This window comes from Cinclus cinclus, chromosome 1, assembly GCF_963662255.1.
Source record: "Cinclus cinclus chromosome 1, bCinCin1.1, whole genome shotgun sequence".
In the NCBI taxonomy this organism is placed as follows: Eukaryota; Metazoa; Chordata; class Aves; order Passeriformes; family Cinclidae; genus Cinclus; species Cinclus cinclus.
Genome location: NC_085046.1, coordinates 32,946,997 through 32,972,805, shown reverse-complemented (window position 1 = coordinate 32,972,805; position 25,809 = coordinate 32,946,997). Strand labels below are relative to the sequence as shown.

At 36.2% G+C, this 25,809-nt stretch overlaps 1 protein-coding gene across 1 annotated transcript in view; it reads left to right on the top strand.

The window, feature by feature from the left end:
* Window positions 1-25,809, top strand: part of SKAP2 (src kinase associated phosphoprotein 2) — a 116,564-nt gene that overhangs the window by 74,245 nt on the left and 16,510 nt on the right. The window contains exons 7-10 of the mRNA XM_062502305.1: window positions 2,506-2,630; window positions 3,536-3,599; window positions 3,992-4,093; window positions 23,824-23,892. Of these exons, the coding sequence (XP_062358289.1) occupies window positions 2,506-2,630; window positions 3,536-3,599; window positions 3,992-4,093; window positions 23,824-23,892 (360 nt within the window). The remainder of the gene's footprint in view (window positions 1-2,505; window positions 2,631-3,535; window positions 3,600-3,991; window positions 4,094-23,823; window positions 23,893-25,809) is intronic.

The window sequence follows — 25,809 nt, the reverse complement described above, 5'->3', positions numbered from 1 at the left end:
AAAGGTGTATTCTGCAAGAGCAAATGGCATTTGTAGACCTCCACTGTTTGTCACCATCAGAACAGGCAGCTGAGCTATAGCTGACCTGTGTTCTGCCATTCTGTATTTGTGGAGCTGTTTCTCAGGACATACTGGGTCTTATCTCTGGCTTGCTGCCACAGGGAGTGTGAATCCATACTGAGTCTTTCAACATTAACAAGTTCTGAGTCAGGGCTGTGAAGTACCTCATTGTCTTAGAATTTCCTCATTTGCACCACACTGGACTTTATTCAGACGTTATTGCTAAGACAATTGGAAGTAAAAGTAGCAGTACTAAGTCTAGTCTATTGCTAAAATGGTCATTGAAAGATTATAATAGCAAAGGATTTATATATATATATATATATATATATATATATATAGTGATGCATGCAAGTACTTTTCACTAGTTCTGAAATAATGTGTTCAGAGAGATGAGACAAAACCAGTATAAACAGAAAAACAATCAAATGGGATATGGATGCCATGCACCATCCCCTTTCAAAGTACAGCATCTTTGTGGTTTAACTGCAATGCTCTTTGAAAAAACGAGTACTAGTGCAAAGATCATTTGAGATTAGTTCTGTAAGAGTGTATTACCATAAAAGGGATCATCCATGTCACAGAGAAGCAGTCTCAGAAATAATCCAAGAGAGTAAATTTGAATACTTGCCTCATTTTTATCTTGACAAAATGTTTTTACCTTTTGAACCTCGTGTTTGCTTATTCTGCCTGCGTGCTCCTATCTTCTAGGGTTTTGATAAACCTCCAGCATGGGAGAGTGAGAAATTAATGTGTTTCACTTCATCTTCTCCCTGAGGTCACAAGTGAGAGAACAATAACAGTCCTAGGCAGAAATGAATTTCATTAAAAGGAACCTAGTTAACCTATTGCAAGTTATTATTTCTAATATCTACCTTGGTGTGATTTCATAAATTTTGCATGTGTGTGCTGTTTGAAATAAGGGTGGAAGATTGAGCAAATATAAAATATTAGTGCTATATTGTTAGTACTTATTTAAGACCGAATAAAACTTAGTGTGGGGGAAGGGACTAGAAGTGAAAATAGAATAGCGCCCTAGATTTTCTCATATAATTGCATTATTGGGTATTTGCCCTGGGTGAGAGTTCATAAAAAGGTGGACGGACAAGAGAATATGTGTCTATGTGCATATAAGATTACTAGGAAGAGAATTTGACTGGTGACTGCCCTCATGTCCATTTATGTTCACATTGCTGTTTTAGCCAATTTTTACTCTCTCAGGAGTGGAAACAGATTTTCTTTCCTATTAAATTTCTAGAAATATGACAAAAATTTGTTGAAAATGATAGTTTTGTTATCTACTGCAGAAGTTTTCTCCTTTTGTTAATGAGTGTAAGCAATGGATGCTCACTTTGCACCTAAGATCTATTCAACAATACTTAAAGTAGTTTTACTGCTGTGCTTAGTGCTTATTGTTAATTAATGCATTTCTCCTTTGTGTAAAAAAACCCCCCACACTAAATGGCATTTTTTTGGTATGCAACTGCACTGTTCTTTGTTTGCCAGTGCAAAATGTGAATTGTGATGCCAGTCTTCACTTGAATGCTGCACTGTGATCTGCAGAAATTGCAAAACTTAATTACTTTTGCAATTTTGGTTTGTTTTTAATATTCTCCAAAATATGCCAGAACAGATAAAATCTGATGTAAAATTTGGTTTGAAGGGCTCAGAAGGAGTGCGCAGGTGCTGCTTGCACAACATGCAACGTATTTAAAGTCAGATCTGCTGTAAGTGATGCTTTTATAAACCAGAACCTTTGAAAAGTAGAATTGTCTTTAAAACAACCACATGGCTGTACCTAATAAACTGTGGTAGGGCTCAATACTTTTATTAGCTAATTAAACATTTGCTGTTTTGAGAGAAATGCTTTTGGAATGAACACAGATGCACATACCTGAATTTATAACAAAATTCATTCTGTATTTTTGCCATGTTGAAAGGAGGCACATCTGGGAGTGGGTGGCAGAATGCGAAAAGCAGCTTTTCCAATTGCTTAAAAAGAAGCTTGAAGTTTATTTTTTGAGTGAAGTGTTTAGTTTAGGAGGGAGCTCAGCAAGTTCTGAGCTAGACAGGTTTTCCCATTGGTTTACTGAACCTGAAAGAGACACTGATTTATAGGAAACGTGTCTTGCAAGTTCCAGTTCTTGGCTTTCCCTAGATACAAGTGTCATAACATGCACTCCTTACTAAATAAGACCACCATCTGCAAACATCCCCCTGTGGAATTCCTTAGGCATCCTACAGAAAAATGTACTTTTGGGTACGTCTTCCCTTAAAATAAAGCTTTATCTCCAGAAGCATCACTTAATCGTTTTGCTAAAAACCTTCCTGTTCTTTGTAAAATTCATGAAATAGAAAACAAAATCTGAATAAACGATAACCTGCTGAGCCACTTACATTCACTGTTGTAAATGAAACTCTAACTTTGTTTTTTATCTCCAACAGACAAACAACAGAAAGGTGAATTTGCCTTAGAGGGCTACACCATCAGAATGAATAATAGCCTTCGGAAGGATGCAAAGAAAGATTGTTGTTTTGAAATCTCTGCTCCAGATAAGCGCATTTATCAGGTTGGACTTTTTTATGTTGACTTGAAATTTAATTGACAAAGCTGTTACAATTCCAGTTACTGAATTAACATTTCAGTGCAACAACTGTCACTGATATCTTAATGAAAAAAGGAAACCCTTGCTTGCTTATATTGTGTATTCATATATTAGGAAAAAAAATCTGATTAAATGTATGTATATACGTGTTCAAATATTATCTTTTTGGTCAAGAGCAAGGAAATCTATCATCTTTATCTATTGGTCATTTCAATATTAGCATTTTAATATCTATTATATAGTGTGTCTATGTGGTTTCTTGGATGAATTACATAGTTAAAAAAGGTTAAAATATGTATCAGTGTTAAATACATATTGTATTGGTCATGGCTTTTCAAGGGAAACCTACAAAAAGGCACATATCAGCTGTGCAATTCAGAGATCTATCAGCCAGACATCAATATGGAATGTAAGTTTAATAAGTTTTAAATATCTGAGATTGTGGTTGAAAGCCAGTTAATTAAGCTGTCAGGTAGTGTGTTGGAGTCTGACAAGAACATTTTTAAGAAAACTGTACCCAGCAGTCTAAAGAAATTCATGGGTGTCTTCTAATTGTCAAGGGCAAATTTTGTTCATCAGTTCTGGCTTTGACATTGATGAAGAGAAGCAGCTTTTTTCTGCACAGCTGCCAGCTGCTGATCAGAGTTTCAAATCCATCATCCTCTCCTTCAATTACGTAAATTTGTCAAAATTAGCTGTACATTATAAGAAGCATCCTTGCAAGAAAAGTACCAGAAGACATGAAAAGAATTGCTAATGGTTTCTTGAGGAAGTGATGGGAATGTTACATTCCCTCTTTTTTATTGCTAATGAAATTGTAGTTGTGTTTTTGTCATTACTGCTAGTAATTATTAATAAACATTTAATAGTTTACAGCTGCCACTCCCAAAGAAGCAGAGGAATGGGTACAGCAAGTCAAATTTGTAATTCAAGGTAAGCCAGCCCGTAGAGGAGTTGCCTTTATTGCCAATACAGCTTAGTGATGGCAGTTCTGTCCATTTACTTACCTGTCACGTTAGTATATGTAGGAATCCCATGTGTCCAGATTTTGAATAGCAAGTCCTAATTTTCAATTGGTACAGCTTTTATATGACTTTTTTTTCCCAAGATTTTTGCTTTTCTCCCAAAATAATATTTAGCTTGAAAGCTCTCCCTTATACAAGCTCCTTCATAATAAATTCTTTCTTATCCCTTGAACAGTGTAAAAAAAGTAAGCAGAATGTACTGGAAGGAGCAGGTCATGGAAGAATTGTTTTCATTTTGCATAAATATCTCCTTAGGCATTATTTTCCACTAAATGTTAACTTTTTAAACTGCTGTTGCAGATACGGGATCTAATACTATTCCCGAGGAGGAAGAGGAGTATGATGATGTTGGACAAGTGAACAGTGAACCAGTAGATGATAGCATTTATGAAGAAGTTAAAGGTATTGTTGAATTCTTTCTTACTGTGTGACTTTTGATCATTTTGTCTTCTCTACTTCTAGTTTGATAACTCTGAGTGGCTTAAAGGAAGTGAGTAAAGTAGCATGGTGAATGAAATACTTTTAGATTACAAATTTTGCTATGACATTGAAAATATAGTGTCTTCAGTTCTGAGTGAGAACAGTTTTCTTTAGCAGGGGCATCAAAATAGCACAGAATGTGTAAAAGTGAACTCAGGGGACTTTCATCTCATTAACATTTTCTGGTATGCAATGTTTTTTAATTAAAAAATTGAAAAGCCTTACAGCTTTTTCCAGCCACATGCCCATTATTTTTTTCTTTATTCATTTTGGCATTTGTATTAAGTAGAAGCTCTCTATCGTTACAAATGTTACCAGCTTCTGCCTAATGCGTGGTATTGTAATTCTGCAAGAAAGCAATGTGTTTGTTTGAAAAGACTCTGGAAATGAACTGCAAAGAAATCAACATGAATATTGAGACTGTTCTGTTTCTTGTTTTCCAGCATAGCTATGATGATTCAGAAACTTTATACTGTGGACTTTCTAATATGGTCAAATGATTATGGCCCTAAATATCCAACTGTATCTGTCAGATGGCAAAGAAAAAGAGCTTGGCAAGAGTTCTGTTCTTGATTATAGACATTCAAGCACTAGGAGAAAGGTTGCTGTTCTTTACTAAATTTTAAGAAGCTGTGAAAAAAAAAATCAAATTTTCAGTTATCATTTGTTAACAAGTGACACTTTAAAGTGATATGACAGTTAATCATCACTTGAATTGGAATGGAGTTCTATATGAAATGGAGTTCTATACCCCTTGGAGCAGTGCAATTATCAGCAATAATCTGAGAGGAATAATTAGTTGTTTCATGTGATGCTGACTAACTTTCTGTATCTATTTGGTATCCTGACCACTGGAGAAAAGAACATTTTAAACTTTGTCTTGATTTTCAATATTAGGTTATTTCAGTGAATAAAGGGTGAAAAAAAGAGTGTCTCATGAAAATGAATATAATCAAATTATAAGATATAAAATTATATATTTTTAAGAGCTATTTTTGGTTGTTCCATATCTTTGAATTGTACCTACATTATTTCAACACAGAATGCATGTTCTGCTGAAATGGCATGCAGTGTGTAATGCATGCTGAAAAACTCTCTACAGTGAATATAAAAACTACATTACTGTGCTTAATCTTATAGCTACAAGATACATCCAAACCCTATTACAGTGCTTTTTGGATGCTGAGGTTCTTACAGTAAGCAGTCTTGACTGATTACTTATGCTTTTGTTAAAGAAGCTCTACATATATCCTGGGATAAATAACTCTTTTTTTGACTTACCTTATCTGTCTTACCTGTTCACTTGAATGTCAGACAGCAAGTAGATCTGGAGCAGTAATACATAAAATACTGGGAGAAGGGCATTGGTTAGTACAGACTTTGAGTTCTTTGCTTTGAGCTCTGTCATCAGTGAATTGCTGCCTTGGTTGTGATTCTGTAGGAATTTAGAGTATTTTCACTTACATCCCATTTCTATGACAGTTTCCCAGGAACTGTTATCTCCTAATGTGGCTAATAAACCTGAAATGTAGCAACATCACAAAGAAGGGGTAGTTCAAGAAATTTAGTTTCAGTTTTCAGTTAAGTTAATTTATTTCCCCGTGATCTTGGAGCACACTTGATTTTTGTGTTATCAAGTAGAGATTATCTTCCTTTATCTCATACTTTTTCCATCTCATCTATTTGAATTGTGAACTCAGGAAAGAGCCTTTTACCTTCTACAGCGGAGCTTTTAGTTTTGACTCCAATGTGTTGACATAATTAAGTGAAACTAAAGCATAAATTTGCAATAGATTTCAGGTGATTATTTAGTCCTTTTGTCTTCCATAAACGTGCCTTAATAATCAAATCCTTAAATGGAATTACAGACTCGTGGCTCCGAGGCCTTGGAGCAGTGCTTTTCTTCTTAATCCGTATCATATTGAAGCGTGTTAGATGAAATGCTGGTTGACAAACCTCACAGGAATAGGTCTTACTTGTTTCTTGTATAGCTGTTCATCTAAACTTGATCGTTAAAGAGTACACTCCAGTTTGGTCTCGTCTCCTTTAATTAGGCCTGATTGGTTGCATTTAATTACAGTTGGCTGTCCTTTCTATTTTCCCAGGTAAGTGAATTACACTTTCTTCCTTTGATGGTCAAAGGGTGGAGCATCATTATCTCTGCTGTTACCTGGCATAATAATACAGAACAAATAAGAAATCTGGAACACCTGTTAAGAGTGCAGAAAATAATTTATTTGTACAGCTGCAAAACTATGTTAAGCTCTGGAATGCAGAAGGCAAACATGCTAGATCCTTGTGAAGAGGGACAAGAAATTAATCTCCACTTTGTTTTTATCCTCAAAACATATTCATGTTAGAAGATTATAATCCTCTGTTTTCACAGATCCTCTAGCTTTATAAATATTGAATTTCAGGTGCACAGCTCATTGTACTGTGTTATAATTTATTTGGTTATAATTAGCATTTTCTCAAGTAAGTAAAATTTTGCATTTCTGTGGTTTTCCAGTGTTTTTTATGCCAGCATTTCAGAAGGAAATTAAGCCAGTTCAGATGATAATATTTGGTTTGGCATTTGAATGAAGAGTTTTTAGGTTAAAAAAAGGATATGAAAATTTTTGCACAGTTTTGAAAATTGGGAAATTTTGAGAACTGTGGCAGTAATCAGGACTGACTGTATTCTCTAGCTATCTCATTGCTTAGCTATTTTTTTTCTCCTGCTTGTGACAGGAGACCGTGTAGATGAATTTTTTAGGCAGAAGCTGGATAGGTTCAAACCAGTATCCAGAATGCCAACAGTCTATTTTAGCCTAAAGCATAGATTTTGGTGGTTTACACTATGTACTGTCTGCTGGCAGGTTGATAGTTGGGAGGGGTACAAAGAGATGTGGGAATTTTAATCTTTTGATCTCTTAGGTCACTCTTCTTTAATAGCCCATACAAATTCATATTTACCATGGAAGGATAATTTTCACAGTTCTCAGTATTAGTGTTTTACTGTGGTTATTCAGGTGAAGTCAAAAACATCAGAACTTTCAAAGAATTCCCAAATTGTAAAACTTCCCTTGGAAGATTCTTCAGCAAAAGAAGTCTTTATACTGACTCCAGCAAAATGGCTTTAGTCTTTGGTTTTTAATAAAATCATGGAGGAAAACTTGGCTGAGCAAAATGAAAAATTTTGTTAGTAAAGGACCATTTTTCTTAATTTAGCTATTTATTTTATACCTTGCTACACTATATATAATTTTGCAGTCCACAGCTGAATGTTACAAGCTGTAACACAAAACAGTTTCTGAAACTTCGGTATTGAACAAATCGGAGCTATGTCAATGCATAGACTTTCTAGCTTAGTGGTATTTTAAACAATGGACTTGTCCTTGTCATAAAGCAGAACGTGTGCCAGCTTTAAAGTTGTTTCTGTCTGTTGCAGCCCTTGAAGACAGAATTTTTTTATTAACTTGAGGTTTCAGTGACATAGTTTTAAGGCCTTCAGTATTGTCTTCTGTGGTTTCACATCTGTGTGAAGCACATACCCAAAACTGCAATGCCAACTACTGCCTGCCCACTTAATCCTTTCTTCAAACTCATCTCAGTTTATGTGCTGTTTCCGCACTCTGGTCCAATAGGAGAAAAGAGGTATTAATCTAAACTAACATACTTTAATTTCCAGTTTTGTGTTGGCTTTTTTCTGTTCTCTTTCTCCTCTCAAACTTGCATTATAGCAGTATTTTCCATGGTATGCAGTATAATTTCCATTAAAATGGTTCTAAAGATAAGTTTTGATTTTTATTTTGGTGGTGCTTATTTGCTGCATGGAGGTAAAACTCTCCCTTACAGAGCCCTTACAGAACAGAAAATGTTGGAAATCCTGAAGCAATGTAATGTGACACAAGACTGACATTGTGGCTTTGAGCCATCTCTTCTTAGCCTGTCCATAACACAAAGAACTTTCAGGTGAGAAAGAGGCAAGGATGGTGAAATTCAGTGCTGTGGTGATCTCCAGCCAATACAACTTGCACCAGTTCTTAGTTTTCTATAAATTAAATTTGAAGATTGAGTCAGTCTCTGATTGGGCACAAGATGATGGGAATGGAAACCTGGTGTTTGTCTTTTGATTCCTGTTACCAATCCTCTGCCAAACTGTTTGGTCAAGCCAGGTTTCTGGGCAATAATTCTGTTTAGGAGTGTAGTTGGAAGCTTAGGTAGGGAAACTCTAACTAAGGCAAAGCTTGGGAAAAGGTAAAATATGTCTTAACTTTCATGCAATGAAAGGTATGCTGTGCAAAGAGACACTGCAATTTGTTTACTTATTTTAAACAAAGCATTTAAAACAGTGAAAAATTATATTGATATTTTTTCAGAACATTTCTGGTATTGATTATGAAGGTGGAGAATGATCATCCTGTTTCTTTCTTATTTTTGTCTCTTTAAGCAGCTTTCATGCTTTATTTTTTTCTAACAGTAAGCTGCTGCAGTTAGGCAGCATAACAGTACCATCTTCATCCTTTCTTCTTGCTGGACTTCCACAGTTTTGAAGAAGCAACTTCTTTTACAATGTTGTGCCCTTTTCATGAGGATGGAGTTGGGGATGGGGGAGAAGAACATGTTCTCTGATTCTCCTCTCTTGGGAAGAAGGAAGTAATGATTACGTAGTAGAGTTTAAGTTTTACCTGTCAGTCATGAACACTCATGGTAAATACTTGTTTTCTCAAGATGTAATGTCATATATATTGACTTCTTGACTCTAGAAGTGAAGATTTCACAGCACTGTGTTAATGAAAATTCTTTTTCAGGACACCTTTGCTTCTTATAGCACAGTCAGGGTACGTGGGCCAAAACACAGTGTTTGGTGCCAAGCAGTCCCAGTTGTTCATTACAGCTGTACGATCAGATCCTAAAACCAGTAGGCTTAAACAAAGAAACTGTTAATTGGTCGTTGCAAGCCAGAGGAGTAGGTTTAAGTCAGCAGAGACACAGGTGATTATGGATTAAGATGTTACCTGTGATCATTGCTGCTAAGTCCTTATGTTATATATCTTGGCATGTGGTCCAAATTCTGTGTGGTATTTATTGCTTGCCTTCAGTAGTTAGGGAATTCTTTAGTTCTAGTCCAGAAGTTGTATACAATGTTGATGCGCTATCTTTTTTTTTCCATAGAAAGAATTCTAAATGCTTCTAATTAGTAAGTGATTTCAAAGTATAAAATATAAGTAGGGTATAAGTAAGTATAATTGAAGTTGAAAAGACTTGTGTATAAGATCAGTATTTCTGAGGACAGTACTAAAGATAAGTTTTCAAAGTAATTTCTGAAAGTTTTTTTGAATAATTTCTATGAAAACACCTTTCAGATTCAAGAACACAGGGCTTTTTTCCTTTAAAAACAGTGAGGATTCTTCTTTTTTTTTTTCAAAAATTGCACTTCAGAGTTCTTAAGAAGTATTTTTTCACTTGTTGAGCCATTATATTATTGTACAAATGGAGTGTTTTTGCACATACTATCTTGCTGATAGGTGGAGTACCAGAATAAGGACAAGGGGGTGCTACAGGGTGCATATTCAGTTGTAATTCAAAATCAATTAAAGTATTAAAAGAGCATTGAAAAGCAGATGTGAACTCCATTTTAATGTAGACAGTAGTAATAAAGAAATTTTTTTTCTAGGTCCAAGACATGTTGTTTTGTTGTCTTGATGACTGGGGTTTGGAATCTGCTAAGTGTCAGACATGGAAATGATTGAAAAACAATCTCTTTTAACTGGATATTGTTGAATCCCCGCAGCTTTGATGAAATGGAGCTGTGTTGGAATTCTGTCACTCTGGGTTTTGAGGCAGTAGTCTTATGGGATTCATACATGCCTTGAAATTATCTTTCAGCTAGTACTAAATGCTCACAAGACATGAGTTATGAATCCAGACAAATATTTAAAGGTGGTTAGGAACTCGATACCTGGACCTCAGCTTTAGTTTGCCACGAGAGCTTGGGCATTATCTTCAATTACTGTAATCCAACATCTAAAGAGGGAGCCCTTCTTTCCACTGATGTTGGTTGTCAGTGATGGAAGAGGAGGTAAGACAATCTGGTGTAGCTGAAAAGAATGAGATGTCCATTGAGTGGGAAGTGGCAGGTCTTTGTGAGGAAAGAAAGGTTCACAGGCTCTTGTGCATTTCTTTTAAAGTGAATATAAAGTGGCCCGTAGTCTGTGGAAAACAGGTGGCCCATGGCTGTCAGAGAGCCTACTGCCCATGGTGCAATTCACCCCCTGCTTCCTCATCACACGCATGTTTGCAAAAATGAGGAGGCCACTAAAAGTGGAATAACAACTGAGTACTCATATTTAGCCTGATTTGCACATGAGAGGCATATTGACTGATTGGACTCAGGGTGGGTTTGTCCACTGATAAATACTCTTAGAATAATGTTCTTTATTTATATTTTACTCAGTGATATACCTCTGCTGCAGAAAATTCGGTCAGTTGCAAGATTCAAAGCAGTCAATTACAGTATCTACAGTAAATGGAAAGTGTGTGCTATTAAGTATAGGTATTCATTCTTCTCTCTTGGAACTGCATGAGAGACTTCACAGCTTTCAGATGTTTCAGGCTTCATAGATTTCGGAGTTTACAGGTGGAGAAAATAGAAGTGATCTTCCTGATGTTGTGGTCAACTGTTGAAATAAATCAAAGGAGTTCATGTTGGAAAGGCTGTGTTTATCAAAGTCTCACATTAGCAAATGCTAAATTTTATTTATGTATTTCAGAATTTAAAAGAGAAGTACCCTAAAGTCCAACCAGACCAAAAACCCAAACCAAACCAAAGCCAACAAAAAATGCACCACTAAATAAACTTACTTGCTTAAAATTAGAAGGCATATCTAAAATGGAAGTATTTTTAATCATACTTTTCTGTGTTTAAAGAATTCCTTCAAAGATTAATTAGCTCACAACTTACTGAAATTAATTTACTTATGGAAAGAAGATATTTTATTGTAGGTACTGGTCAGTAATTTTTATTCTATTTTCTATGTACCAGCAATAAACAATGACTCTATTGATTTGTAAGACCAATCTGATGTGAACAGTATGTGACAGAAACTGTTTGTTATTAAGACATAGAATCCTGTCTCAGAAAAACTTGACATCCCAGCAAGAAAAAAGTCACACAAAGTAATTTTATTTGAATCATAGTTTTTTTCAGTATTGACTCTGACAGCTGGCTTCATGTTAAATGTGAACAAAGCTTTGTTATGCATGCGTGTCTGCAATGGGTTGTGGACCCAAAGTATTTTCTTTTAAAGTAAAGTTTTCTATGATGGTACTGCTTTTATTTAATTAAGAAGCAGTGTAATACACTTAATGCAAGTATTCAGAGAAAATGTCATTTTATGTGAGATAGTTTATTAAGCATAAATTTGAGGAGTTGCTGCAGTTTAGCAAGTTCAAAATAAAATGTGAATTGTATTATGTATATTTATGAAAATAGAAATAAATATTGGGCCCAATATACTGCTTGGGTATAAATATGATAAATACTATATAGATAGATCAAAGAACCTTAATTTTTTGAATTTGTGATGAATGACTGCATATCAGGCTATTAAAACCATTAGATAGAGTTTTTTGAGAAACGAGCAACCAGAGGTTATATGGTGCCTCAGGCTATCACTTCTCAACTTTTCTGGTTTCCACAAGGTAGCTATTAAAGAACCATAATTTGTACAACTGAATTCTCAAATAAGACCCAGCAAGGTGGGCTCTAAAGGCTGAATTAATCATTCTGTTACTGTAGATACAAATCTCTAATTTGAATTTTTCAGCCTTAAGAAATGCATCAGCATAAATCCTTCTGTATATGTATTTTCCTTTCAGTTTGCTGCTCTCCTCAAAATTGAGGAATTAGCCTAAGAAAAGACTACAAATCAACCAGAGCTTCATGAGTTTTTCTGGCTGTATGCATGTATATCTGTTTGTTTGTATGATGTATACTGTGTTTGCAATAGATGTCATGGGTAGTTTACAAAGTTATAAAGAAGGTAACACAGGACAAAGCTGCTTTTTTCCTTGTTTTGGCTGCTGCTCCCTGGGCTGGGTACAAGTTTTTGAAAGAAGCAGGATGGTTGCTCCTAGGAAAGGAAAATGTGCAGCAGGGTCCAGCTCCTGGAGCACACAGTGGACCAGGCAGAGAGGCAAGATGCTGTAGTCTGCTGTGCCCTAGAGGAAACAGAGGGATCCTCCAGGGAAGTGCAGGGTGCAGGCCCACAGATAAGCTTCAGCAGCAAAGGGGAGACTCTTTTCTTAAGAAGCCAGAAGAGACTGAGGAAAGTTTTTTTTGCAAGTCAGTGAGATTTGTGTTAGATGGCAAGATAGGAGGACAGTCTTCTTATCCAGAAAGGGGATCGTTGTCACAGTGGATATTTTGTTTCAGTCCTTTTTTCAAGTCTTAACTTTTCCCAGCAGGTCTTATTTTCCCCACCTTAAAAACTCTGAGTATCTATTTTAATGAAAACCAGTTTAGGATCTCTGGAACTTACCCTTCAAGAAGATGTTCCGATACTTCCATCTTTGGGTTGTGGAAGGGCTCTGCCTTAGCAGTTTGTAACAATTATTCTATCCTTGAATCTTAACATAAAACTGTGAATTAAACGAAGGAATTGCATTTTTAAAAGAAAGCATTATCTACTAGAAAGTCTGTAGATGCTAGCATGAGGGTTGTGCTTCTGTTGTCCTAAAATATACTAACTAAATTTATCTTGTTTGCATACCTTTCTCAAATTTTATTTCCTTAAAAAGTAAGCATAAGTATTGTGAAGAAATACTTTGCTGTAAGGATGGTGAGGCACTGGAACAGGTTGTCCAGAGAAATTGTAGATGCCCCACATTGCTAGAAGTGTGTTATGCTGGACTGTTTGCAGCTTTGAGGAACCTGATCCAGTGGAAGCTGTTCCTGCCTATGGCGTGGATGTTGAAATGAGATGATCTCAGAGGTTAACTCCCAACCCAAAGGACTGTGTGATTCTCTGATAATAAATGACACATTGCCATCAGTTGATGTTGAACAGCATTTTCAGATAATTCAATAACAAAAGTTCAAGATGGATATTATTTTGTTATAACTTCCCTACAGGTCATAAAACCTAGTTCCTGGATAAACTGCAATCTCAGAGGTACAAGTAGTGCTCTTACAGTGCAACTGGAATTGTGCTGTGTCTCTGGCAATCTGAAAGTAGTGTCTCTGAATGAATTCTAGCAGTATGGGAGTCCAGATGCCATGGGTTTTTTTGAGATACAACTGCCTGCCAATCCCACACTGACCTGGGGAGCAGTTGTCATCTCCTGCTTATGAATTATTGCCATATCCCAGTGTCCTACCTCTTCTCTCTGAGGTCCATTGTGGTTTGTGGTGTGTAGGGCTACTAAGATGTGACATCCAGAGTGGCCAATCCCAGTATGGACCTAATGTATGAAAATTGAAGAATGGGATAGTATTTGCAGAGATTAATATGTGAATGTTATCCAAAATGTGGTACATGTAAACAGTCTGCATTGCAGCTATAATTTTCTGCATATTTCTGATTTAACCTGATACTAGTGAATCATAGCAATAACATTTTCACTTCATTTAATCACTTTAGTTGGAGAAAGGATTTAGCATAGTTGACATAATTTCATTTAATGGCCTGGGCCATAAACAGTGCAAAGTGGCAGTAGTGTGGTTTGTTATTTTTAATAAAAATACCAAAAGGGTGAAAACTGCTGATTTTTTTTTTTTATCAGTGTGCAGTTAGTGATCAACACAGGGAATGCAAAAATGTCCTGGTATAATGTTTTTAAAGGAGTTACGAGAGAAGCATCTGGGAGCCAGACTTTGCTTGTGGAAACATGCCAACAACTGTATTGTATTTCCTTTCACTGAAGTGAGCTATGCCTTGCCTTTTGTCCCTTTTTTGAATAAGTTCAGGAATCCCACTATAAATTTGAATACATTAACCTTGCAGATTATTACAGGATATTATGTGGTTTAAGCAAGATGCTTTATGAATTGTATGTATGTAAATTTTATGTCAAGTCCCATTTGTCACAATTAAGAATATGTAGTTTTCAGAAATGGCTTTTAAATTTAAGACTTGCTGCTGATCAATGATTATGAGAAACTTTACTTGACATTTACAGACTTCTTCTGTCATACAAATTTAAGCTTGAGAAATATAACTGCTGTACATGGTTGTCAAATAACACTGTAGTATACTTATACAGTATAGATTAGTTAATTGAATATTTGATTGCTAAATGTATTTACATTGGGAACTATTTATATTTTCTATGTAGATTTTAATAGCCACCACATTTATTTTAGCAAAACATTTTAATAATAAGGTTTATAAAATGTCATGTTGAACACTTAAACTATTTACATAGCTAAGAGCTATTACAGGTTGAGAGAACAAACAAATCTATTTTAGTTACAGTGAATTAATATAAATCTTTATTACATTTAGAAGAATATTCTTATGTACATGCCACACATATTTATCTAGCAATCTCTAGCACAGATTCCTATGAACCTACAATAGCACGATGGAATAAACTTAAAAATCGCTGTTAGTTTTGTCCCTTTGAGAAACTAATTTGCGTTCTGTCCCATAATTGCAAGTTGGTTATTTTTTTTTTTTTTTGCTAGGGTGATGAGGAACAGAGAAGGGATAATTTCTTGTTAATCAGCTAAATAATTAGATGAGGCTGTAGAATCATTAAGACCCAAAAGTTTTTCCTTTACATTGTTGAGACCTGTTAAGAGTAGTGTCATGAAATATTTTATTCTTTCTTTAAATGTTTAAGTATGGATTTTATGTAGGATGCCTGTTACCTCAATTTGGTATGCCAAAATTGAGGCTTTAGGAACAGTTATCAACAAAAATTGTGCTTTTGCTGAAACATAGCATGGAACTTTATCTTCAGACATGCTTCTGTTCAGGTGTGGAAGTTGTCACGTAATATCTTGATTGAAAAAGTAAAGGTAAGATTTTAAAAAGTACCTAGTAAAACTTCAGGAATTTTTGCTGACCTGGATTTTGAAGTCATTTATGAAATTTTCACCTTCTTTGATAGCTCAACAAACAATTTTTTGATTTCTGAGTTTAATATATTCTGACCAGTTCACTCAGCATATAGGATTAGGCAAATACTTGATTTCTGACAAAAAAGTCCCGAAAATAGTGACTTTATTTTTCAATATAAAGTGTCTGTGAATATGAAAACAGGAAATCAATGAATGAGTTTCTGGAAGTGGGTCTCTACGATATCTTTTATTCTTCATTATAATCATTGTGTGCATATCCACAATGAACTTGCTTGTGATGACCTTTATCTTTTCTCTTGAGAAGAATTACTATTATCAGGTCTTTCTTAATGAGGAAACAAAAAGGTCAGTGCAAAACCCATCCCTTATTTCTATGAAGTGCACATTGCACTTTGGCATATTTATATTGAATTTAATTGATAATAATTAGATAATTTTGTCAAATAAATGTTAATATTCCAAAATTAGGCATTCTAAGTGGTCTTCCTTGGTAGGTACTCCTGCTTTTTCTGCCTTTTTTCCTATCTCCTCTCTTCCACAGCTTGCTATTGGTGTAACTGAGATTTGACATGCTTGTCTTCCTCCTAGTTCTGTCAGACTAGCAATTTTTTTCTTACTTCAAATTGACAAACTCTTAATTGTTTTGCATCTGTGTTACCCCCCCCCCGAAAAAAAGCCAACAGCAACAAAAACAAACAAAAAAAAAAAACAAAAAACACCCCAAAACCAAACCAAACCAAAAATACCCCAACCAACCAAACAAAAAAAACCCCAAAACCCAAAAAAACCCCTAAACAAATAAAGAATGTAAAGTATGGAAAAGGATTGAGAATATTTGGTTTGGTTTGGTTTAGTCTGATTTTAATCAGAGATTTTAGGGTTTTGTTGTTTGGAAGACTAGTGCAAGGAAGTGGCCAACTAAGTTGAATTGAGCTGTCACTTGAAACATGACTGAAGATTTCTTATTTGCAAGGAGAGCTCCAAGCTGGAAGCTGACTTCATGAAATCTTAATATATTCCTAACTAGAAGCAGGAATTGCCTGCACCTCTATGGACTATTCAGTTGTCCCAATGAATGTTCGGTCATTCAGGTGACTGAGAATATTTTTCCTCCCGTTTTGATGGTTTTTTCTTAAAATCTGAAGGGCATCGTGAAGACCTGGAAACAGCAACTTTCATACTAACAACTTCTGTCTTTGGTAAATGGACAAAATTATGGGGTCTGGAGAGGACTACAGAATGGGGCAAAGGCAGGAAAGCAAAGGTACTGGAATATTTGGTACTGGGGAAAGGAAAGAAAAAGAAAGGAAAGGTGTTAACATGTATTCAGGTCTCAGCAAGTAGAAAATGTAAGTAAAGCAAAGCGTTCTCCTAGATTTCATGAAAATTGGTAAAAGGCTGCACAGTAGAGTGAGAAGATCTACATTGCAGCAACTGTGAGTGACCTTGCCTTTTTTTTGCTAAGAGTAGCTGTGTTTCCTCCAGAGATGTGTTCTTTGATCATCTTTGCTTTTTTATTTCCCAGTAAAATAGTGAGAGGCCAAAAAATATCTTCCAGCTTTTAAAAACGTGATTTTTTTATCCACTGTGCTATTATAGTTCATGTGGATGGCTGTGTGTGTGGTAATGGAGGGAAAATGTGGTGTCTTTTTCACAAAGGTATTTAGAAAGAGATACTTTTCCCCCTCAAACAGTTCTCCAAATGTACTCATTTCTCTCTGCTCCTTCTCTCTGTTATTATTCTTCATAGCAATAGTTGTATGATCCAAACAACATTATTCTGCTCAACACTAGAGAATTGCAGCCATAAAGTATGTTTGCTATTTGTCCTTAGTGGGACTGGGAATTTTTTTGTTTACTTTACTCTTTAGTTTAGCAAATATTGTAACTTCAAAATACTTTTCTTAGGAAGGGGGTATTGTATCTTTTTGGTTTTGGTTTAGCCAGACTATTACATATACTAAGATTTACTGGGTGGTGGCACGGAAAAGTTGTTTTGAGAGAGTTTTTTTCTCCTGAAAATATCCGAGTGACATTCCAGTACTCCCATGTCACTACTTCTCCTTCTCTTGCAGCAGTGATCCTGAGTTAATTTACAACAAAATCTACTAACCTTTTCTGTGAGGATGATGAGGTAACTTTCCCAAGGTCTTCTGAATAGGAGGCAATGCTTCACTTTCAGCTGAGCTGGCTGGTTTAGTTATTCAGATTGCTTAGACAACTGGGAGTAACAGTGGTGCACAGCAGCACCTTTTAAAGATAAAAGGAGTGCAACTGAGGGGAAAAAAAGTGCAGGATTTCTCAAGGAATACAGGAAACCTCACATCTGGAGACTTGGCAAGACCTGGACAAAACTGAGTAATTTGAGCTAATCCTGTTCTAGAAAGTCATTAGCTTCAGCTGTCTCATACATGAGCTATTAAAATGCACAGACCCTTTTAAACTGCTGCTGAACAGTTTAGTGTGGAGTACCAGAAGAGGCCAAATGCTGTTTCCTAGAAACCTGATCTAACTTTCTGTGTTAGAGCAGGGTGTTAAGGCTGAGCAATTTCCACAGATCCCTTCTCTCCCAAAGTTATTTCATTATTCTAGCTTTTTTGCTTTGCAATGCCAGTGCTACTTATTCAAGGCCATTGAGAAGTCAGGACATTGTTAACAGCAGACTTCTGTTACTGTCTACTGGTTGGGAAGAGTGGTGTATACATTTAACCTTACTTTACAATTTAGATAATGGTTGTTCTCAAAGAGCTGGTTAAAACTTGTGCAAAAGTATTAGTTGGAGGTCCCATCTAGTTTGGATGGTGGTATATTTGAATGAAACCTTTTGCCTCCATCTTGGAATCAAACTTGGATCACATGTGTTGGAAGAAATTTGGGTTAGGAATTGGCATGGATTGTCATCAACTAAAACTGAAGTATCTCAGTATGCATATCATTTTCCTTTAAGATGTATTTTTATACTGTTCATAACCCGGAGATCTCTTTCTGTATTCTTTTGGAATGCAATTCTGTATTGCCTATTTCCCATCATATTTCTGAACACAATAATGACCATTTAGTCAGATGCAACTTCTGCTTCTGCTGACATATGCTGTCATCTTATCTGCAATCCCAGACAAGTGGGTGACCTGTTTCTATCATTCCGCTTGTGTTTTGGAAATTGTCTTTCTTTCCACTCAAGTTTGCCATGGAGGAATATAACTTTTTTTTTTTTCTGTTTGAGCTGTTGAATGGTAAGCTGACCCATAGAAGTAGCAATAAAATGTCCTCTCTTCTGTCATGGTATGAAATTCCCATGTTTATAATCTCTTCTCTAGCAGCCAACTCGTTTCCCACTTCTCTCACTGTCCTGGAGGCATTTTCATTCTCAAACCATGCACTATTGTACAGTCAGGTGGAGCTTTAATAATACAAGAGTCTGTCTCCCCCTCTCTGCTGCCCCCTGAACTCACACCATGGCTAGACAATAGCACCTTCAGCAGCCTTTTCCAAATTGTTTGGTTGTTTACAGAGAACACCAGGCTGCTAATGGGAATGCAGGGTGAGGTGAAATGTCAAGAAGCTGTATATAAATCTTCCAGTAATCTGCCATGTCCCAGAGGAGCTGGGGGAAAGGGACAGGTCTTTGGGAATATTGGAGGATTATCAAAATTAGAGTTTTGCTAATTGCATTTGAAGATCTCTTTGTACAGAGAGATCTCTCTCATATATAATGGGTGGATCTGGAGTCTAAAGATCCCAGAAATGAAGATCCCTGCTATTATAAATACTCACACAAACCTACTAGATTTTCTATGAAGCTGCTTAGGCTAAAACACTGTAAGAGTTTGGGTGATGTGTACAGGCCTGTACAGGTCAGAGTGCTGCAGAGGACCCCATCTGCAAAGCTGGGGAGCACTGACCTCAGGTAAGGCAATTTGCTGGCCCTACACAAAACAGGGCATTAGTACTTATTCCTTTGACCCAGATGGTCACTAGCCACAAATGGTCACCACAAATGCTAGCAGAGATGTCAGTTTGGTCAAATTATACAAACAAACTTGTTCTTAAATTTTGTGAATTTGTTGCTGCTTCTCATTATTAAATATTTCTCTGAACAAATACTCTTGTTTTTAAAAAAGCTAATTCTTGCGATTTAAAAAAAAAAGAATTACATAGCCGGGTTGATTTATGTTCCTTATTAGAGTAATAATCTGTCTGTTATGGAGGGGTGGGTCAATTAATACAATTATAAATTCTGGAGACAAGAGGTCTTGACTCTTTCCCATAGTAAGCATTTATTTGGGTTTCAAAGTTCTTGTTTGCATTTGTGCAGAGTCATTATTTGGTAGCAAAAATGCAGTGTGGAGGAGTAATACTCTTGGTGTTAGCATGCCATTATTTATTTTACTTTTTCTTGGGCAAAATGGTGTAGACCTGTGATATTCAGTGTCAGCAGAGTTCATGTACACATCTGTTTTTTTGCATGCATCTCCCTTGCAAAACACTGTGTAGTTCTTTTAATTGATTATTTAATAATAGAATTTTTTGTGGGGGGTCTATCTTACAAGACTTGTTTGTATGTTTATAACCTTCTGACACTACAGCGAGATTTTAAATGAAGAGACATGAATGTGCATTACAGTTGTTTGATTGCTTGTATCATTATGAAACAGATGAAAAATTAGTTCACTGCAGTACTTTTAATCTGAACTGATCAAAACATCTTCCAGTCATGTTGCTAACAATATGTGATTGGAATAATAACTTAACTTGTTGTTGTGTTCCATACTGCAGCCGAGAGGCATGTAAATACAAGCTGCTTATTTGCAAGAAGCTTCCAGATTTGCAGTATGATTGCTATGGAAACCACACAATGAAAAGCTTATAACCATCTGTGTGGTTTGGTAGATTTTGCTGCGTAGCTGAGCTGGTTTTGTTTACTGTAATCAAAGCATTGAATAGAATATATTAAGTCACAAACTCGGATTATTCAAGGTATAAACTAGTATTGTGTAATGACAATGTGTCAGAAACTAGAAGGCAATAGAATACCAAATAATAATGGCATTAAATTAGAATCTAATGTAAAAAGATGGATAGGTAACACGTTAGTAGAGGAAACTGCTAAATTTATGCATGTTTATCATGGAGATAGCACATTCCATTGAAGGAATGCACTGTTCAAGCCAAACTCTTATCCGTTTCATACTCAAGTAGTCCAATCTTTTTTCCTTCCTTCCTTTAAGAAAAAGAAATTGAAAGGAAAAAAAATTAATGGATTTACATAAAAAACCTCAGGAAGTGTAGAATTCATTGTTCACTTCTTAAATTTTGTGGGTGGTAGAATCATATGTGATTGGGTGATTATTTTTGTTTTTTCTTCAAACTGCAAATTGAATAAGTAAATTATTTTCAACCATTTTCATGGACTAACTTTTAAAAAAAACCTTTAACAAGTATAGTTAGTTCCTTGTTGTAGTCTCGCAAGAATTTTCTAGGTTGTTTGCTGTTAAGGTCTATAAATATTAGCATAGCATGGAACATAATCTGTATCTCAGGGGTTCTTAGGATCTACAAGAAGAGTTCATTGGTTTGATTAGTGTAGATTAGTCTCGTTTTGACGTAGTGAGAAGGTGGAAAAGAGTATTTTGTCTGTGCAGTGATAGCAATGGTGTGAAGAATATTTACAGAGGTAAAACTGAACAGATTATTTTAAAGGTATGCATGACTCCTTATACACAGTATCTTAAAAAAACCAGAAGCATTTCTACTGTATTTTTAAATTTAATTTTTTATATTTTGACTCTATGCCATGTTGCAACACAAAGTTATGCATATTGCATCAGACTGCAGCTGTAATTCCCGAGGTAATCGAGGTTGTTGTGTTTGAAGGACACCGCCTGCACATAGTTACTGCTTCAGGCCATAATACCACAAAACATGAGTTAAGAACCACAGGTTCTTTTTTACTACTCTAAGCCAAGCCTACTACAACTGCTGCACCCTGAGCATTATTGCATTAGCAAATAGCATGAACCATTTGCAACAGATTCATAAAGCAGAGGTTTGCGCCAAGGACCTGATGTTTGTTGTGCATGCTGCAGAGGAGATTTCCTACAGAGTCACTTCGGCCTGGTACCATGGATTGAATGCCCATGAGCAGCTGGACCATGTCCAGCATGCTTCTGGAGTGCCTCTTCCAGTCTAGTTGTACTTGAAACTTTGTCCTCTCTGTGACAACTCTGTAGTCTAAAGTAAGGTAGGATAAGTGGAGATGGTTGAGATCCAAACCAGTATGCAAATATGGTGAGTTTTTGCTTGAATTTGGCACCTTTTAGAGTTCAGAGCTTTGATTCAAACATTTTCATATCTTCAGATGTGGATCTGGTCAACTCTTATTTCTAGGAAATAATTTTTTCAGAAGAATACATATATTCTAAATATTATCTGTGAAATCACAATGCAGTCTACATGTATTCAGCTGTACCTTATAAAAAGTCTCTTCAAACTTCTGCTGGTGATTTAATTTAGTTGAGATACCCTCTACTGGAGTCAGTCTTCAGTTTAAACCAGTCTGATGACCATGACAAGTGACAGAGTTAAAATCCATAGGGCATTCAGCACAGCAACCGATTTAGGTCCAAACATTCAGTAACATGTAATATCAACATCTATTTAATGAAAGAATATGTGTGTGTTGGATTAAGGTGTTTTTTTCTGGGAAAAGGTAGCAATTCTAGAAAATGTGACTGATAGTGGGGTGCCAATCCCTGTGAGGGGTGTAACCATGGTAGGGAACCCACAGAATGACAGTGCCTCCTAGTGCTATGGACAGCACATAGGGATGCATTTTTGCCATTTATGCTCCAATTGTGAGTTCTTAAAATAAACAGATGAGCATACTTGGAAATGTGTGACAAATGTTAATGCCAAGTAAGGGAATACATCTGAATGCAGTACATAGTTTAGAGTGTTTTGTGAGTATTACAGCTTCAGATTTCTCCTGTTCTATTGATAGGACTTTTTTTTTCCTCTTGTTTCCCCCCCACCTAGGCTTAAAAAATATTTAGATTAATCTTGACCAGATTTTTAACTAGTCAAGATTCAAGAATAAAAAATCTTGCTGGCTTAGTAGGGCAGAATTTCAAAGCTCTTTATAGCATGAACCTTATGATGTAATTGTAGTATTTGTAGGACTGTGTATAGAGGTTAGCAGCAATTATGCATATTCATTCCAACAGGTCTACTCTTGTGCTTTAAACATCTGCTTTAATGTTTGCAGGAACAGTCTTGTGGATAGATTAAATTTTACAAGGCTAAAAAGTCCTTTGTACTCTTGATATAAAATGCACTCTGTCAAATTAAATGGGCAATTACATAAGAGTTGCACAATGAGGAACATTTTAAACACTGTGAATGCTTTATCTGTTGTCTGTCATTAGTAAAATATCAAAATTAGTTGCTGAAATGTGTATCTTATACAGTCAGACTTCTTTTTAAGATGTGATGAGTAGCAAAACCAGATAGTTTAAATGTATTAAAAGTCCAATTCATGTTTGAGAAGTGGGTTTATCAATATACTGTTTCTTCATTCAGTACAGCAGCCTTGTCAGTTTTGATATACTGTAAATGCCAAGATAAATTTGTTTCTACTTCCTTATAAGCCTAAAGGCAGGATTAAACTAAAAGTTTGTTCCCCTTTTTTACATCATCAACAGAATTGTTGACTGGGAAATGTGAGGAGCAGATCCGGTATTGCTGTACTGGAAAATGTGAGGAGAAGATCTGGTATTGCTGTACTGGGAAATGTGAGGAGCGGATCTGGTGTCCCTGTGCTGAGTGGAGTGTGGATTTACTCAAGTGAGGGTCTGGACATGAGAGAGTTCAATGTCTGTGCCAGACAGGGAGTATGGAGCACATCTTTTGAAATTGCCTGTGGGGATTTCAAAGTGTTCCAAGCCCGCTAGCCAGAAAACATGCTTTAGAGCTGATCACTGCCAGGTTTTCTCTTTTCTTGTCTCCTAAGTCATTTGATAGGGTCTGGCTTGCTTAAAACCGTGGTCAGGCACAGTGGGCAGGAGCAGTGAATGGCATGGTATCTGTAGTGGCTGTGTTGCCATCATGCAGGTATTGAGCTAGTGTGTCTGTAGGATAGTGTTGAAGGTAAGATGTCATCTGCCTTTGTTGCATACTGCTCTCTGAGTTATTGCTTGGGCTGGGGATACTTTTTCATACCTTGGTTTCCTTTTTTTCCCTTTCCTGGCAAGAAATGTATGCAGCAGAAGAGGATCCTCATTCTAATTATCTTGGAATGACTGAAAATCAGCAGAAGTGCAGCTCTATATGACTGCATTCAGACCAGAGTGAAAAGGGAAACAGATGTTCACAACTGAGATTTTGAAAGAAAGCTCTTGGAGTGTTTGAATGGATGGCGGAAACCATAGAAATAACAATGTTCCAACTTCTGTATAAGTGCAAAATACTAAGCAAGGCTTACAGTCTGGAAACCTAGAGTGTGTTTTTCAGGCTGATGTGAGCTGTAATTCCTGTTAGCTGAGGTGACCCTTCAGAATTTCATTTGCAGCTATGTGTTTTGCAGAGGAACTTCTGTCTTCAAAAGCTGAAGCGCCAAACAATGAGAGCCAGGAGGAAGTTACCGCTGTTTCAGGTAATTAAAACCTCCCTCTTTATTTTGTGGATACACTTTCTTTTTACCTTTATTTTCTTTTCTCTTCTCTTCCATTTGCTGTTTTAAAATAATGTTTTTATAGCTCTGTAAAGCTGTCTTTTTTTATCCGGGTATGTGATGGCAGCAAAACTGCTTAAGCACCACTTAGGATGCATGAAAACCACTTGAGAAGGATTTATAAAGTAAGCCAATTTATACAAGGTATTCCTTCCTGAATTACTTTGTAATGACTCAATTAGCTTTCATTTCTGCACAAAGGAGATTTAGTTGCATAAATTAGCTTATCATCATTGAGGAAGTGTCACTGCTAAAGGACAGTTTATAGATACAACATGCAGTTGCTGTCAAACCTATAAGAATGTAATATAGACATCTGTGTATACTTTGTGCTTGAGCAGAACAGACTTCTGCCATTCAGAGACTAACAGGGGACAACAAGTTGCCCAAGGGACTGGCAATGTAGACGTCTCTGAAAAGGTCAACTTGACACAGGCTCTGACAATCGACCCAAAGCTCTGTCTTCTTTGATAAAAATCAGATAAACTTAAGACCACTAATTGATCTGCAGCCTGTTTAAATGTTGGCCATGCATATCTTCATTGCATATGATTACCAGAGAAAGCAAATGAATCGGGTAAGAAATGCCAGAGTCCAGTGACAGCAGCATAAAAATTGGAAAAGGACACAAATGCCCAGAAAGGCTGTGAAGGATATTCTCTCTACTTTAGCTTGGCAAAGCGTCCTTGTACTAATTATCTCTGGGTCTGGAAAAATAACTGCATGCCCCATGTAAAGTCACATAGCCAGGCAACTTTTCTTGGCAGAAAGGTATTTCCAGTTATGCTTAAAAACAATATATTTTTGTGCTTCAAGGGCACAGACCTTTAGATAAACTATTGGTGATTTGACACAGCAAGTAGAGAAGACTCGCTTCTTATCAGACCTTACACCTTTCTGAGATCTGCTGCATTGTAACTGTGACCTGCACTGACATGCAATCTGGCTCTCCTTCCCCCATCGTACATAAAACACATAATTCTTTCAGGGCTGTCAAGGAAGGGGTGGGCAAGAAGAGTTCCTTTAGGAAGTAGCTCTGCAGTGCTCTTCCTGTTGCAACATGTGGAGAGGAAACAGAGGCCTGATTTCCTGACCCATACAGGAAAGCCAGGAACAGGTTGCTATGAGGACTTTTGGGTTGCTTTTCTTGGAAAGGAAACAAGAGGCAAGCCATCAAATGCTGTTAGCATTGTGCTGTGCTAAAAACATGTGTAAAACAACATGACTCATTACAGCCTTAATATTTAGTACTCATTTAGACATTACTGTAATTATAAGAGTGTGTTGTCATAGTGGAGCATGGGGTCAATCCAATTATAAAGTTGCCAACAGCTTTTATTTTTTTCTTTTTCACTAATGAACCTTATGTACCTTCCTGAAGTCCTAATTGGTCATACTTTTAAAAAAAACAAAACCTTACCATCTGCATTTTTGAAAAATTTTACTTGCTATGAGAACAGCCTTATCAGTCTTATTAGTATTTGTGTAATGTCATTGAAAATACCATAGCAGTTCCCCCCAGATGTCACATTCATTTCAAACAATAGTTTTGTGATCTGATCTTGCATAGTTCACTATTTAATACTGGAAATTTGTTTGACTTCTAGGGCTGAGTTGACATGAGTATTTCTGATAGGCATCACATCATAAATGCCTGACATGACTTGAGAATATTTTATGATTTTCTATACAAACAGCACATACATTCTTAAGTTTAATTTATTGCCTAGCTTTACTAAACCTGAACTCACAGAAAATATTCTGCAAATTGTCTATGAGCTCAAGCTGATTAGTGCAAAAAAAAAAAAATTCCTTTTTTTCCTACTCTTTTCTTGCCCT